The 16,986-nt window shown below is 35.5% G+C and overlaps 1 protein-coding gene across 33 annotated transcripts in view; it reads left to right on the plus strand.

Annotated features, from left to right (window-relative positions):
- Positions 1-11,288, plus strand: part of PTPRD (protein tyrosine phosphatase receptor type D) — a 1,234,877-nt gene extending 1,223,589 nt beyond the window's left edge. For all 33 annotated transcript variants that reach the window (XM_071802225.1, XM_071802223.1, XM_071802231.1 and 30 more), the window contains 2 exons: positions 3,529-3,664; positions 6,159-11,288. In XM_071802225.1, the coding sequence (XP_071658326.1) occupies positions 3,529-3,664; positions 6,159-6,227 (205 nt within the window). In that variant the 3' untranslated portion in view covers positions 6,228-11,288. The remainder of the gene's footprint in view (positions 1-3,528; positions 3,665-6,158) is intronic.
- The last annotated feature ends 5,698 nt before the right edge of the window (positions 11,289-16,986 follow it).

The raw sequence follows: 16,986 nt of genomic DNA on the forward strand, positions 1-16,986 counted from the left end.
TGGTTTAGAAACTTTGCCTGTCAGAAAGATCACTGAGTTTTCAATTTGTGAGTTCTAACTTCAGAATGTAATGCCCATTTTTTTGCTGTGATGGCTTCCTTTTATTCCTTTACAACTGATACGCAGATGAAAATAACTTGCAGGGTGTGTAGGAATAATCCAGGGTGGGCTTTTTTAATATTCTTGTATTTTTTTTTTCTCTACAGTATTCCAGAGTCTATAGCAGATGGCCAAAAATCATATCTTTATATTTTATTTAATAAAGTGCTTTCTATAAATTCCATTAGGATTTTAGATACTTATTTTTTTAACATTAAATTATTTTTTGTAGATTAAATGTTATTATTTATATAACCGAGATGCAAAATACTGATGTAGGTTCCAAGTCCATCCTCCAAGCCAAATAATGCTTCAATAATAGCATGAAGACAAAATGAACAAGTTTACTTGAGCGTATGTGTGCACAAAGGGAGAGAGATTCCTGTCCTCCCAAAGCCAGGAGCAATCAGAAATTGTTAAAACAGCCGTGTGTTTCAACAGAGTCCCTTATGCTCCCCTAATCTGAAAGACTAGCAGAATAGATGTGTTGGACCAATCAAATCCTTCTTTTTTTATGTGCCTAAAAATGTGTATGGCCTGCTAAGGAGAACAACATTTAGAATTCATTTGGTAAGGAAAACTGGAGGACAACTGTGATAAGAAGAAGCCTTATTCTTCCTGACGTTAATGAGTTTTGAGAGCAGAGAAGTGATGAAAAATATTTATGCCTTTATGCAGACCTACATAAGAAAGCAAAGTGATGGTCTTCTAAGTTCTTCGTGCCATGCAAACTTATCCACTTATGACTGCAATGAAATACTGCTTGTAGTAGGTTATGCATCCTTTCCAACTGGGTGTGATCTTTTATGCTGAAATTATGGAAGTTTCTACCACTGGCTTTGGTAGAAAAAGAGTCAAATCCAGTATAGTTCATCATGGTTTGGTCTTTAAATATCTTATCATGATTGTAATGACAACTTAGAGATTGGTAATGTGGATCATCATTATGAATGTTAGTCAGCTTACATGAATAGGAAATGTCCCTAGTAAATAAATTTATTTCTTTCTTTCATAAACCTCAGATCCTGGGTACCTGCACTTTCCTAGTCTTCTAGGAATTATTGCTTCCAGTTTGTAGTATTATGAGTTTTTAAGGATTTCTCTTGTACAGAGAAATTATTCAAATGGCAAACTCCCCTAGTGCCACTTGCCTATGGTTTTCTTCCCACTCTATACCTATTTCACAAATTTGCTTTCTCTGTTACGCAGTAAGCCCCTGCAACCCACAATTTTAAAATTTTATCCTTCTCTGACATTTTTACAAATAGATCAGTGTGTTACTTTTCAAAAATTTTTAACCTCATCAGGCAGTTAATTAAAAAAATAGTTAGAAGAACAAAGGACTGTTCACCTTCATGTGAAATTCTCTACTTCCACCATTTTTAGGTATTTATAGTCTTGTTATTCCAGCTTTTAGCAGGAGACAAAGGAAGACCACCCTTTCCCAGCATGTATTCAAGATGTATTTTTAACAAAAAACTCTTCTCTCTTACAAAAGCATCCATACTACCTCATGGCTTATTAAAGCGTCCTAACTTTGTTTCTTAATTGTTCAAACTTTGGTGAATCGTACTACATCATGAAGTAGTGCTTTCATAATTTACTAAATCTAGAATTCTTTAACAACTATGTCATATTGCTTTGTTAAATGTTATGGCAGAACTTAGTTTGCTCTTTGGCTTACGCTGAAAGAAATCAGCTGATCATTAAAATGCTACTAGCACTGATGTGGACTTCAATCACTCTTTATAATCCTAAGTATTTTCTGATTGCAAATGATACAATGTGCGAATATACTTGCCACATTCAGGGGAATAGGATCAGTTACCTTTACCAAAATAATACACTTGATAGATTTGCAGGCATTGAGATCCTTCCATATTAGTCTGTCTTCCTTGTTAAGTAGCTTCTCCAGATACTTGTTCATTTCTTAAGAACATAAGACAACAAATTAATTCTCTCCTTTTGCTGAATTAAACAGTTCTGAGTAGTTGGTTTGGTTTGAGGTTTTTTTAAGTAACAAAGACTTGATTAATGTGTGAGGCTAGAAGTCCTCACACATATTTTGAAAATCATAATTTTTTTTTGTTGGATATTTTAAATGGTTAAGCAGGAGCAAGGACAATGGAAAATGGTAAACTGCCTTCACTCTGCTGATCACTGTCATCAGCTCTATAAAGTTCAAGCAGGTTCCAGTGCTATTTTTCCAGGATTTTTTGCAGCATGTTTCTTAAACATTAGCTTTCTAATTTACCTTATTGGGTAAAACAGACCTTACACTCCAGTTGCTTTAGATAGCCAGGGCTGTTGTCATCACATATAGATAAACCAGCACTGAGACTGAATTTTTTCAAGTTGTATCTCAATTGTCCTTTGGCTTCAGCTCTCCGAAGGTTCACATGGTACAAAAAATTGCCAAATCCAATCACGTATATTTAAGTGCCCTAGAAGTGCAGTGATCTAGACCAAACACTGAAATACCTTCATACAATTTGGATGCTGGATTTCCACACTCACCTTGTGAATTCATTGGATTTCTGTCATGGTCAACACGTGTCATAAATCTCCAGGTTCACAAGTCTATCTGACAGGAGAAAAGCCTTTCAAATTATTAGCATTAACAGTGAGATGATGGGATGCTTATACAAGTTCAGACTGGGAAAATAATTTTTTCTGTGTAGTTACCTCTCTGTCCAAGAGTCATCTTCATTAATAACTGATAAATACTGGCTCTATTAATTACAGGAGTTTCTGTCGCTTCTTGAGGGTTTTACCTAATAACAGAAACCCAAAACAGAACAAAGAGCAAACAAACCCTAGTCAAATAGGACATTTCAGACTGCTGTAGAGAGACATGATATACATATGTCAGTATTGGAAAGCTGAAGATCCAGACTGCCAGACTTTAATAAAAGCTGTGCCCTATGATTTTTGTATAACCATTATTTAAATTGTAGTGTGTATGAACAATTCCAATATTAATTGAAAATCCACTGACTAACTCAAAGGAAACTATCACACTGAAGATGTGCAAAACAGGACATATATGTGAACAAGTTAAAGCAAAGCAAGCAGTAAAATACTTTGTCACCTTTTTCTCCTGAAATTTCCAGCATAGGTCATTGGCAACAAACATTTTCCTTCACCACACACTGATTACTGTAGATCTGGATGAACCAACCAAGTAACTTTGCAGTGAAGACTGGCAAGTCAGGAAGTACTTAGTAACATGTCAAATTTGTTTGAGACCAATTATTCTTCTGAATGCAATCGTTTGCTGTGGAATTTCGCTTAGTGAGCCTTTTCCCATATAGAAATTTGTACACATATGGTGTATTGTAACCACTGATAATTTGTCAGCCAATTCTTTCAGCATTAACTGTCAATTAACATTTTTCTCCTTTCTTTTTGCTTCTTTTATTGCAACAGTGCGGGTGTAGGAAGGACTGGAGTATTCATTACCCTGAGCATTGTGTTAGAAAGGATGAGATACGAAGGTGTTGTAGATATCTTCCAGACTGTCAAAATGTTAAGGACGCAGCGGCCAGCCATGGTACAGACAGAGGTGAGGAAAACAGTATCCATATACAATGGTTATGGAAAAGATGTATTTCCACAGCCAAAAAAATGCACAGGTAGTGACTGTATAAAATGTGCTTATGTTTAAATCTTAAGTTTTATAATGGCTATATGGCTACAATGTAAAATCTGCTATAAAGATATTGCAAGAACTATTTCTTGTTACAGCAGTAGGTAATTGTGGTGGGGAAAGAAAAAATCATTTCAGTAGTGGATCCTAGCTTATCGTAGTTGAGAAAAAATGTTCTCCAAGAAACATTACCCATTTTTATTTGAACCTTTGTTTTCTGGCAGAAATGTGTGGTAATAAAGAAGAAAGCAAATTGTTTCTGCAAGTGAATCCATTGCTTGTTTTGTTTCAGGAGCAAGGTGTTGTTCATGGCTTCAGACTAACACTATATTATTTTCATGGTTTTCTTGACTTCATGTCACCAAGCAGATGGCTGTTTGGCCTGAAAAATTGTAATGGTAAATTCAGTACAAGGAAAACTACAGTGTGAATAATATCTGTACTAGCAAGAGTGCCATGCAGAATAAGGAAAAGTAGTGTCAACTGATTTCCTGGGCCTGGATGCTTGGAACTGTGTCACATAGTAAAGAATACTTAAATATTTTCAGTTGTGCTTAATTTCTACTTAAATTTCTGAGCTGGAGACGTGAACTAAGCCCAAGCAAATAGGTTAGGAGAACCAAGCAAAAAGACAAGAGAAGGGGAACATTTTAGTATACTTAAATATTTTCAGTTGTGCTTAATTTCTACTTAGATTTCTGAGCTGGAGACTTGAACTAAGCCCAAGCAAATAGGTCAGGAGAACCAAGCAAAAGGACAAGAGAAGGGGAACATTTTAGGTCATACGTTTATTTAGTATAATTTGATTGACACTGGTCATTAAATTACAGCCTGTGAAATTTAAAATGTTTCCCCAGAGTTTGCCATTTTCCACAAGAAAATGAAACTTGCTCCATAAAACTGGGTAGTCTTATTTTTAAGAAGATAACTTCGTAAAAACTTACATGAAAAATAAAAACACTTATTTTTAATCTTGTCACTTAACCAAGTAAATCACTGTGACCAAATGGAAGAGTTAATTCCATTTCTTATCCATTACCTTCATTCTTCTGGATAAGCAAAATGAAAAATGACTGCTTTCTGTCATTTTACTTCCAAGAAATAGCTATAGTTTACAGAAAAACTATGCTTCTTAGACCCTACCTGACAAATACAGAGTTCAAGTATGCAATATATTCTCCCTCCTCTGACTTATTTATGTATGCTATGCTTCATTCCCACTGCTGCAAGTAGAAGTGTTGTGTACTCATTTCTTTCACGATTCTGTGGAAAACAAATCTCTCATTCAGTAGTATAAACTGCCAAAACTCCATGTGGACCACACATACACTTAAAATTAGGCATATGTCTAATGCATTCTCCCACTGTTCCAACAGGGAGTGGAAAAGAACTATTAGTGATCATGCCACTACATTGAAGCAAATATCTGATGAGTTTCCTGATCTCCAAAAGAATTTTAATTGCAATCTTAACAATTTTAACCGTGTGGGGTTTCTACATAGCACTACCAGATAAATAAGCAGACCATCTTGATATTTTGGATGGCTTTCAGAAGCAATTTCTTTTTTGGGGCTTTGTTTGTTTGTTGGTTTGGTTTGTTTTTTCTTTTTTTAACATTTAAACCATGAGTAGCAGTTGCAAGTGAGTACACAGAAGTGCCATTTTAGTGTAAGTGTGTGGTATTACAGAAATGTGCAAAAGGACTCTTTTTTGGTGGTGAGAATAACATGATGTGCCAAATGCTGCATTTACCAGAGGTATAAGGAAATCTCTCGCTACAGTGAACTTTTGTCTGCTTCCAGGTGTAGGTTGAAAGGCAGTTTAATGTTAATAAAGTGTTTTCGTTGTGTATTTCTCTCAGACCCTTTTCTTGCCACAGGCTAAAATATCTTCACATCTTCATCAAAGCCTTTATTACTGAAAGACTGGGATTTCCTTTGCTTCCTTAAAGCAAATTTTAACCTGGTGATTTTCCATACAGCATTCCATATTAAGACTGTGATGTATTTTGTCACCTAGTTTGTTGTATTTGCTATAGATTTAATTGGATATTTTGCTATTTTCACATACATCGAGGAAAGGCATCTTAGCATGCTCCCATAAGAAGAAAGGTTTATGCTGATGTTATGTTAATCCAGAATAATAAACGATCAGTATATGATTATACAGTCTCTGCACAAAAAAAAAAAAAAAAAAAAAAAAAAAAGCTACATTTTGTGGAAAATATTCCATTAAATGAGTGTCTATCTTCATCTGTTGTAACTCAGACTGGTTTTCTGTTGATGTCAGCAAGAGAATATTGCTGAACTGCAGATGCCTTTGTGGTGTATTTGTCTATAGCCACAAAGCATTCAAACCAACCAACAAGCTGGCTTTTTGATACTTTTGTTTTCTATCTTTCTTTCTCCAGGATCAATACCAGTTCTGCTATCGAGCCGCACTGGAATACCTGGGCAGCTTTGATCACTATGCAACATAAAAACCCATCATGGATTTTTATTGCAGGCCCTTTAAGATCCAGAGAGCCGCTTCTGAGCCATACGATGTGCTTTAGAAGTACTTCTTAACTCTTAGCTAAGGAGCGATTATTGGGGATATATAAAGTAAGAAGAAAAAAAAAAAGAAAGAACAACAAACAAAACTAATGGGGATACATAAAAACAACAAAAACCCTATTCCATGTGGACCAAGAATTCACAGTTTAATAACCTAACCATAATAAAAGAATCCTGACCACTGAGGCATCTGAAGGATCTCATTGACAGATACCTCAAGGGTTTGACATCGGTTGAAGTTAAAGGGAGGAGGAAATTCATCAGAAAGATCATCTTGTTCAGGATTGCATGCTTTTGCAAAGAGGAGTTTTGAGAGAACTTCAGTTCAGTGCAAGATGTTTGTTAAATGGTTGGGTCCTGGCTTCTCAAACAAAGTGGACTCTTTACTTCAACATCACCCCTTCCCATCATACTGCTCATCGTAACACTTTAGGGAAAATGTGGGAATGTTTAAAAAGAAAGTCCTTGATTTAGTTTTTTAGTATTGTAAAGATACTGCTGACCTGTGCTTCATTTTTAACTGTGTAAACTTTTTCCTTTTTTTAACAAGAATTTATCATTCAATGAAGTGAATTAAAGAAAAGGTTGCATAACTGTTAATCTTTTTGTTTAAATCTGTAGATTTTTTTAAGCTGTAGAGTTGTTATCTGTAATTTCGTGCTGTAGAGATGTTAAATAATTGGAAAATTTGCACATTTTTGTGCAGTCCTATATTTATCTACAGTACCATAGTCTTGTTAGATATTACTTTTACAGTTTTGTTTGTTTTACTTTTCTTTATGAAAATATTCATTGTAATCAGTTAAATCAAAATGGGGCTTTTTGGTTTCTTTTGGAATCAACAGGGAGGCGCAAAGTATAAAGATGCTGCTAACACAGACAGACACACACAGACACACACACACACACACACACACGCACACATATGCACATCCACGCCCTCTCTCTTTCTATATATATAACTATATGTATGTATTACTGTCTACCCTTATCAAGCTCTTTGTATAGTTACAGAGATACAGATAGGTAGATGTTCACACATATACACATAAGCACATCAGTTCTTCCATACCTGGATTTATCAAAGCATTGGAAAAGTTTTTCAGCATACTGCCATCATATTAAACTAGTATTTGATCATCTCTGCATTTCCAAGGTCCATAAACTTCTATTTCAAAGGGAAGCAAGGAATGCACATCATTGATATTTGAACATTATCTCTATCCCAGATATTTCTATCCACCTAGCCACTTGAACACACACGCACGCACACACATGCACACACACACACAGAGTATGTGATTTAGGCTTCCAGTGAAGTTCAGTATTTATAACACTATAGTGCAATAAGAAATCATATTATTAAAGGTAGGAGGTGTGCATGTGGGAAAGGTCAGTGCATATCCCTTTAGGAGGGGAGAATGTTGTAATATACTAGGTATTAAGATGTTTTAAAATTGTATTAAATAGTATACTGTCTATAGTGTGCGCTATACAATTTACATTTATCATATGTAACAGGGCAAAGCCAAACACACGTTGCTCTGTGAAATCAAAAGTTTTGTGGCATACAGCATTGTTTGGGGATGCTGGGTTTTATTTTAATTTTACATTTAGAGTGCCTTATATTTGATGCCTGGTTTGAGTAGCATTTCTTTAAGTTAGCCTTCATTTGTATTTAGTTCAGTTGTTCATATCTCTGTTATTCTATTCAAACGTTTTAATACATGTATCAGACAATTTTGAAAATATGCATTTCCAGTTCAAAATTGAGTATTGATGGTAATAAATGATAACCCAAAACACATAGGTAGTCAAGGCCCTTTATCATTCCATGTTTCCAGTAACAGACACACAAATTTAAAATCTGTTTCTTGTTGGCTTTTCAAACCCACTGTGTCACTTGTTCTAGTGTTACCATTGCAGCGATGTAGCAGTACACTAGCAGTAGTTGTCATTAGCAGTGCTCATGCATCTTTTCTTTATTAGTAGTACTTTTTTTTTATTTTGAGCCAAGTCCTGCTCATTCATTTGTGTCAACAGATTGCTAAAGTCAAACCACTTCTTTCAGTGGGAGGGTTCATATAGACCTAGCAAGTCTAAGCCCACAGGATATATTTGAGAATGACACTAGATTTTCTTCCATGGAACAAAGAAAATTCTGTGTATAGCACAAAGTACCTTAGGAGAGTCTTAATAGGGTGCCATTTACATTGACCCTGGTTTCCATCATGCCTTCTGCCATTGTCAGTACATCAGTATCAAAGGAATTCTTTCTTTGGAGTTTCAAATAGGAGCATTGGTATGGCTTGTCAGTGTGACCTCAACTTTTTTCTTCTTCCACTTTTCCAACCACTAGCAGAAAGAAAAATGTGAAAGACCAAACTTTAGTAAGCATTGTATTTGAGCACTTTTATAAAGAAAAAGGAAAAAAAAAAAGCAAAACAAAAATATAAATATATATATATGGAATAGAAGTACTATAGAAGGCTACCTCAGAATGAGATTCTATAACTTACATCTGAACCAGAGAAGAATGTGCACTATGTTTCTTTATCTTCTTTCCTGATTTGTATTTTAAAATAATTATTGAAGTGCCAGGTTATGCAGTGTGGTCATGTTCTTCAACTCAAATGCAAGGGATCAGAAAAATACAATAATTTAAAAAAGCATCCTTTTGGAAGCATAGAGTAGGAAAGATTCTTGTACATTTGATCCATAAAAGGATCGGAGTATTCTTCTAGGAGACTGTCTTGCAAGCTCAAAAGAAAATGAGGGAACAAAGTAAAAAAAAAAAAAGGAGCAGAGCCAATTTGTGAGGAAAACTGTTGCACAACTAAAATCTAATCTCTTTAAGTTTTTATATTTCTTAAGATAACTATTAGCATCATTGATGTGCATTCCACTTTCTGTATTCTTATAAATAGTCATTCTACAGTTAATTTAAATTGCAAGCATCTTTGTCTGCAAACATCATACATTTCCAAGCTTAAAATTGGTTTCATCAGCGTAACCAGTGCGGTGCTATTATTTACGTTTATATGTGTAGTTATGTCTAATTTTGTAATTAGTTGCAGTGGGGGAAAAAAACCCACAAAATATGTAAAAATGATTTATACAGTATTTTAATTTAGCTCTTTTTAAAAAAAAAAAAATTTTGACTGGTTAGATAGTGGAGAGCATGGCTAGGAGAAGGAGTGGCCCTCTAGGGAGATCTGCACTTTCTATATATACCTTTGTACTATGCACTGCCCTATTGATTCTACACCCAATAATGTTATAACTTGAACCCATCTGTAAGAAACTGCTTTTAAAATCCACTTGTGTGTATTTAAATGACACAGAATATGTAAAAAGGGGGAAAAAATGTTTGCAATGACTAAAAAAAAAAAAAAGCAACTGCTTTTTTTTTCCTTTTATTCTCTTATATTTTCTTTGTATTTCTTTTTTTCTTACTTTCTTTTTTTATTATTTTTTCTTTTTTTTTTTTCTTTTGTTTTGGTACCCCGATACTCCGCAGATATCAGAAGGCTGCAGGTCTTGTCATCATAACCATCCGCTATGTGGCTTTGGCATTCAAGCTTGGAGTGTCTTTACAAAGATAAAAAATTGTGTTCTTTGCTCTTGTTTTGGATGCATAGACTGAAAAATTTAAAAAATTACCTTGTAAAATGGCTTGTTAAAAAAGATACAATTACCTCTAATTAGTAGTACGCATAAATGTTTTACAGAATGAAAGGCGTGCTTTTTATTTTCTTACTTCGTTACATTGGTGGCGAAAGAAAGTCTGTATGAAAATCAGTTCTTTGCTGACACAAGTTCCATTTGTTACAAATGAATTCTAATAAAATGTCAGTGTTATGCAGCCCTGGTCTTCTTTCTTAAGCAGTACTTTTGAAATTGAACTTGTTTGGTCCCTCTTGATGATAAAGGAGTTTAATTGGAGCTACAAAGCAGTCATTAATCTTCTTAACTAGCAGCTGGACAGTGGAAAATGCATTCTTAGGTTAGCAAATATATATCATCTTCAGCAACAAATTTTGAGCCAGCATTAGCAAGCTCTTTGGCATAAATTCCCATACGCATAGCTTCATGAATTTAATTGAAATTATCACACTTTACATGCCTCAAGAGTTCCGCTTTGTGTATTGTTACATTGATAATATTCATAGGTGGAACCCGAAGAGGGCAAAATATCCATGTAGTGGGGCAAATTGTGAATTTTTCAGTCCTGTGGATCTGGCAGGTTCTGGAGTAAATCTAAAGTCATTGGTCAGAATTCAGTTACTGAAATTGTGGCAAGCAGTCATGACAGATTTTTGACTCATTTCTGCTTTGCACTGCCTAAGCAGCAAGTGCAAACATGGGTCTGTGAAGCTGCTATCCAAATACTGTGCAAGTGTTTTCAAACACTTTGAAAAAGTTGTAGGTGCACATTTAGGCAAGCTACAAAGGGGTATGACATGGAAGTCTAGTCATGCAAAACAGAAAATGGTCTTATTCTAGTTAATTACTTTGAAAGATGGCAGGTATTGTCTCCAAGATTACTTTGTTAGTAAAGGAACAGTCTGTTAGAAATTAGTATTAAGTATGTATTAATAAAGAATTCTCTGTGTTGGAAGGATGTGCAAAGACATTAACGTCAGCCTGATTTCTAAGAACTAGTATTGTTCTTAGCCAAATTTCCATGTAAAGGTGGTGAAAATAGTGTAAATGTGAAGCCTTGGTATTCTTACAGAATCTTATTGATGTTTTTCCACTGACTTCTGTGGATTTAACAATTACTGCTTTGCAAACTTCCTTTGGCTTGAATCTTTTTTGCATAGTCTGTGCAAGGGGGTTTAAGGCTGTGTCATGTAAGGGTTTCTACCTGAGTGGCTTTAGATGGTGCCCTTCAATGTCAGCATTAACTTCTTTGGATTTTCCTGTTCTGTGCATCTACTATGGGCCAAAATAAAGTGTCAAAATGAATATTGACAAAAATATTTGGCTATGTATGTGTCAATATATTTTAAGTTTATGGAATTTAACAAAAATAGTTCTAATTGATGTTTCCTTCACACAGAAAAAATATTTTTATGTCATGTACTATGAGATCATTGAAGTTTACAAATTCTGTTGAAATGTGAAATTAACCTATCTGAAAGGCAAACAAGAGCTAAAGGTTTTCAAACACAATAACATTTGCATCTTTTAAATATTATACAAACACTTGAACCAAATTTGCAGGTTTACAGAATCTTTCCAGTTCTTCCGCTGTCGTATCTCTCAAAATTTTATATGCACAGTCCTGAGGAAGAGAGGATTTCCATCTGTGGCTTATATTTGTTTTCTCACTGTCCGCTTCTCCTAGTCTGTGTGAGCTTAGGACAAAAGTGAGCTACTGGTAAATGTATAAGCAAAATATTGAAAAAGTATTGATAAGGGATATATAGAAAGAATTGTTCACTAACCAGAGCATCCTGAACAGATCAGTACCCAGTGAAAGCTGATGAACATTACAGCCATCATTGGTCAAGAAAGGGACAGAAGAATATTCATAGAAATTGCTGGGTCCTTTTTGCTTCAGATGTGAATGTGACCTTTTTCTTCCTCTTAACTATCTTGATAAGCAGAATGATCTTTGATTGCTTTTCACAGACTTTGAAATTTTGAGGAAAACAACCAGCAAATTTGCTGATTTGTAAGCCAGCTTACCAGTGATAAATGACTTCCTCTTCCATAAAACATAACATATATATATATATATATATATATCTTGCATATGAAGTTGCAGAATATTATGAAATAGCCTTCCATTTTGAAAACTTGAAATTTAACATCTTCAGACAACCAAACTTCAGCAACAGTACTCTATCAAATGGGCAAAAATGTCCACAAAAGTTAACAAATGGTATCAATATTACTTGCATGTCAAAGAATATCTTTAAAGCAATTTCATAAGTGTGAGATAGCGGTACATTTTTCATTCTGTCACTGTGCATGGGGAAATTAAACACTGATGGGGCATGAGGCTATGTACCTGTAGCGAATTTTTTTTTTAAGACCTGTGGTGACTTTTTTTTTTAATTTTGATTTGGTTTGGTTTTTTTTATTCCTTTTTATTTGTTTATTTATTTTGGTTAATTTTTAGGAGGGAATATTAATGCTCTGCTACTGACTGCAACTATTTGAAAAGTTATTTAATTAAAAAATAAGGATTTGAGAAAAGTAGTTGTACCAATATTCAAGAGAGTATTTTCTCTTTACACTGTCATGTGTGTTTTAAACAAGAGGGTGCTGTCCTCCAATTCTGTTTATGAAGGGTACCATAGTAGGCTGCAGAATATTTTTGTATCTCTAATGCAATGAGCCAGGATGGGAGGAAACTAGCTTTCAGAAGAAAGTAGAATGATAACCTGTAAAAGAGTCATTGCAGTGAATAGAGATCATTTTGCATCTAGACTATAAATAGGATGCTTTTGAACCCAAAATGCCTTCAGCTTGCTTCTGTCAGCAGAAGTCTTTATTATTGTAGCTGGAACAAGCAAACAACCTTTCTTTGCCAATAAAAGTACTCCATTATATATTCAACAGCTTTATTAGATCTAGAATGTAAATCTTTATAGCCAAAACTGTCTAGAAATGCCTTTCCTTCTCTCATATATAAAAACAAGAGAAAAGATTGTAAGATTTTCTTTATTGGAAGAAACAAACAAGAACTAGTGTAGTTCTGGTCTTTAAAAATCCAGTTTGCTCTTGAAATCTGGTAGGGTTTAAAGGACTTAAATGAGCCCAGTGTTCTACTGTCGTAAGCACTTTACGAACATAAAGCATGCTCTCATCCATACAGCAAAAGAAGACATCATGTAAAGGCTGTAGGTGACATTTCCAAGTTCATGAGGCAGATTGTTGTAATGGCTGACACTGAAGCCAGAACACAAGGCATGTCGTTCACACACCGTGGTAATTCAAAGTAATCACACCAAAACCTCCAAAAATCAGTGACTGATGTTAGTACCTAGTAGCCTGTTGAGCACACATCTGGCAAAAAAGCCACTTGTCACTGACAACCGTAAAACCATGTACTTCAGTTCCATACACATAAAATGTTTATCAAATTAATCCAACATCCTCTCAACAGTCCACACTTCAAAAGAATATTTTGCAGATATTTCACACAGTCACACCCTCTGTTTGAACTCTTTTTATTCCATTTCCTGTGTAAAAGTTTGCTACACCCTTTTCATCAAATGCTTTTGCTTATTCTTTGACTGACTGTTTCGACTGAGCTTAGTTCCTGAGAGTTCTAGAGAATCAGTAACCCATATACAATACCATGCAGAATGACAGAGTAAGGCCCAAACCTATGTACTCATCCTAGAGGAAGCAATATATTCAGCTACAAAAATCATTCTTAACCATTGCAGAATGTGGCTGCAGAATAGATGCTATGAAATGAGTTAGGTGACAGAGCAGACTTTCAGCATGGTGAAGTAGAGCTCTCTGTTGGATAAAGAAGAAGAAAAGTGTGGACTCCTATTTAGCTCTAATATAATTATGGGGAATAACATAATATTCCAAGTGGTATTTTGGAAGTTTCCTTGTTTGTTTTTGTACTTTTTTTTTGGTAAAAGACTTTTTTTTTTTTTTTTTTTTTTTTAAATGGAAAATCAATACTAATAAGGAGTGTTTATTTTTAGTGTACTGGTTTGGGTTGGGATCGAATATGTTCTTCAGAGCAGCTCTAATGCTGCTATATTTTAGATTTGTGACCCAAACAGTGTTGATAACACACCAATGTTTTAGTTATGGCTAAGCAGTGCTTCCACAGTGCCAAGGCAATTTCTGTTTCTCACTCTGCCCCAGCAGTGAGTAGTCTGGGGGCGCACAAGAAGTTGGAAGGGGACACAGCTGACTGCAGCTGACCAAAGGGATATGCCACGCCACATGACATCATGCCCAACAATAAAAGCAGGGGGAAAACAGGAAGAAGGGAGGCAGTTCAGATTTATGGCATTTGTCTTTTCAAGTTGCCATTACATGTGAAGTCCTGCTTTCCTGAAAAGGGCTAACCATCTGCCTGCTGATGTGATGTACTGAGTGAATTTTGTATTTCAATTTACTTGTGAATGCAGCTTCTGATTTACCTATTAAGCTGTATTTATCTCAAACCATTTTTCTCACTTTTCCCTTCTGATTCTCTCCTCATCCTGCTGGGGGTTGGAATGAGCAACTGGCTGCATGGAGCTTAGCCACTGTCCAGGGTTACTGATTTTTGTTTTCAGTTGTTGCTTCCAAGGCTGACATTGACCAGAAATTGTAACTGATGCTCCTGAGGAGCCAGTTGCAGATAAGCTTTTTCTTCATGCTCTGTGAAGGAGCAGGAGGACTAATACGATGGTCAGGTTGCTAGTAGAAAATTCTGAAAAGGCTAAAAGGCTGATTGCATGCGTTATTTTATATATATGGTCTGTTTTTCACACAAGATACAACAAAAGCAAAAGGTAGATCTACTTTTGTGTTTCAGGCTTTTGGAAGTGTTAAATCAAATGAAATGTTAAGATATTAGTCAAGTTATAAGGAAACCTGCTTACAAGTAAATTCTCTCATGGAAGCATCATATAGATTAATTACACACTTGGATCTTTTTGGACTTTTTTCCAAAGAAAGTGAGATGGCATTGGTTAATGACATCTGATCTACGTAGTTGCTGACATTATTCTAGCATGGCTTATATTTTGACTTTACCTTCATTTTAAAAGGTATAAGAGAGAGATAATTATCAATGTGTTTTGGCTATTTTGACAGAAATCTCCTTTAGGCAAGGATTTTACTTACCTATAATCACACACCTACATTGATCACTGTAAAATAGTACAAAATTATTGTTTATGGGATCCTAGAGAATCAAACAATACAAATTCAGGATCAACAAGCTAAGTCCTTAATAAATGGAAGGGCAGTGAAATTTAATATAGGCACAAGCTTTGCAAACTGAAGTTCTTCTCCTTCCCTCTCTCCTTCCATCAGTCTAGTAGGCTATTAAAACTATTCTTGAGCCAAGTTATTTATCAAAAGGTGGATACAACAAAGTAACCACAGCCTTGACACGACCACACTAAACTGACCATGGAAAGTGGAAAGTAAAAAAAACAAAACAAAAACAAAACAAACAAAACAAACAAAACCACAACAAACAAACAAACAAAACACAGAAAAAACCCTGACTTTGTTTCAGCCTAGCACTAGTTCATTAGCAGTTTTAAGTACTTCAACCAGATAAGTTGATGGCTTTATGGCAACACTTAACATGAAGTGTTTTCAAAAATTTGATGAATGTTTTGTCCTTTGACCCACACAAACGTACAACAAAATACATAACTTCTTCTAAGAGACATGAAACTCCTTCCAAATCTGAAATGACAAAAGATCTAAAAAGGAGCATAGCTATTATAGCATTTTCCATGAAGCAGAAACTGGGTGTTTTCTGATCCTGTATGTCGTACACAGTGTCTGATGAATCCTTCAAACATTCCCTTGAGTCAGGAAGGTTTGAAGACACTACTTCGAAACCGAAAATCTGACCTAACAGAACCACGTGATATATCTGTTCTCCAAAGCAGAGCTGGAGAATCTCATAAACTTCACTCATTATAGAATTACAACAGGCTTCTCAGCCTCTTCTGTAAGGTATCTTTGTACCTCATGGTCCATGATGGCTCTTTCTCTAGCAGTCCTGTGAGATACTAAGATAGGGACATGGTTTACTGGTGGACTTCACAGTGCTAGATTAACAGTTGGACGAGATGATGCTAAAGGTCTTTTCCAACCAAAATGATTCTATGATTCTATTATTATTCATTTGTTGTGCCTGAAAACTGTGCAGTCATAGAATACCAGGTTGGAAGGGACCCCAGGGATCATCAGGTGCCACCTTTATAGAATCATATAATACCAGGTAAATATTGGCCTATGCGCATATTGATCTGCCTATGTACATATTGATCTGCCTACTCAGTATTTTAAGTTAACATTTAATTTTCTCCAAGACTATACTCAATTGTCAGCTAATTGTATATATGTCTGCCACTGGGACTTCAGAATTTTATGTGCTGATGTACCTGGCATTTAATGCAACAGAAGTGCAGGTCTAACTCATACCAGGACTCCTGCAGAATAATTCTCAAATTCTCAATAATTCTCAAAAAATTCCTCACTTTAGTTTCCAGTTCAGTCCAATACTGTAGATATGTTCAGAACAAATCTACCTCAGCTAGCTACGTCTTCCAGTGGGACATGGACTACAGACTTCAGCAAGTGGCATAGAACCCCAGTGGCAAAGTGGTAGGTGCCTGAGCATTCTAGGACAGCTCTCACTTCTTTTTCCCCCTTTCTCCTTGCCCAAGTCAGGGCAGTGCTAATTAGCAGGCCATTTCTTAGAAGCAGCCTAAGGGCTGTTCTACATAAGGCTAAAAATAGAGGGAAATCTTCTGCCTCATGATGTAAGATGAATTTGGGAAAAGCTTAGCAGGTTCAGAGAAGCTGGGGACAGACGGTTCTCATAAGATCTTCAGTTTCCTCCCAGAGCTTATGCACTGTCTGTACAAGAGCTGTTATCCTTCCAGGGTAGTAGCAAAGCAACACAGTGTATTTTCACCCATCTGTGTAGACATGCTTTAGCATTAATGTTGTGTATTTCAG

The sequence above is a fragment of the Patagioenas fasciata genome, chromosome Z, assembly GCF_037038585.1.
Source record: "Patagioenas fasciata isolate bPatFas1 chromosome Z, bPatFas1.hap1, whole genome shotgun sequence".
Classification (NCBI taxonomy): Eukaryota; Metazoa; Chordata; class Aves; order Columbiformes; family Columbidae; genus Patagioenas; species Patagioenas fasciata.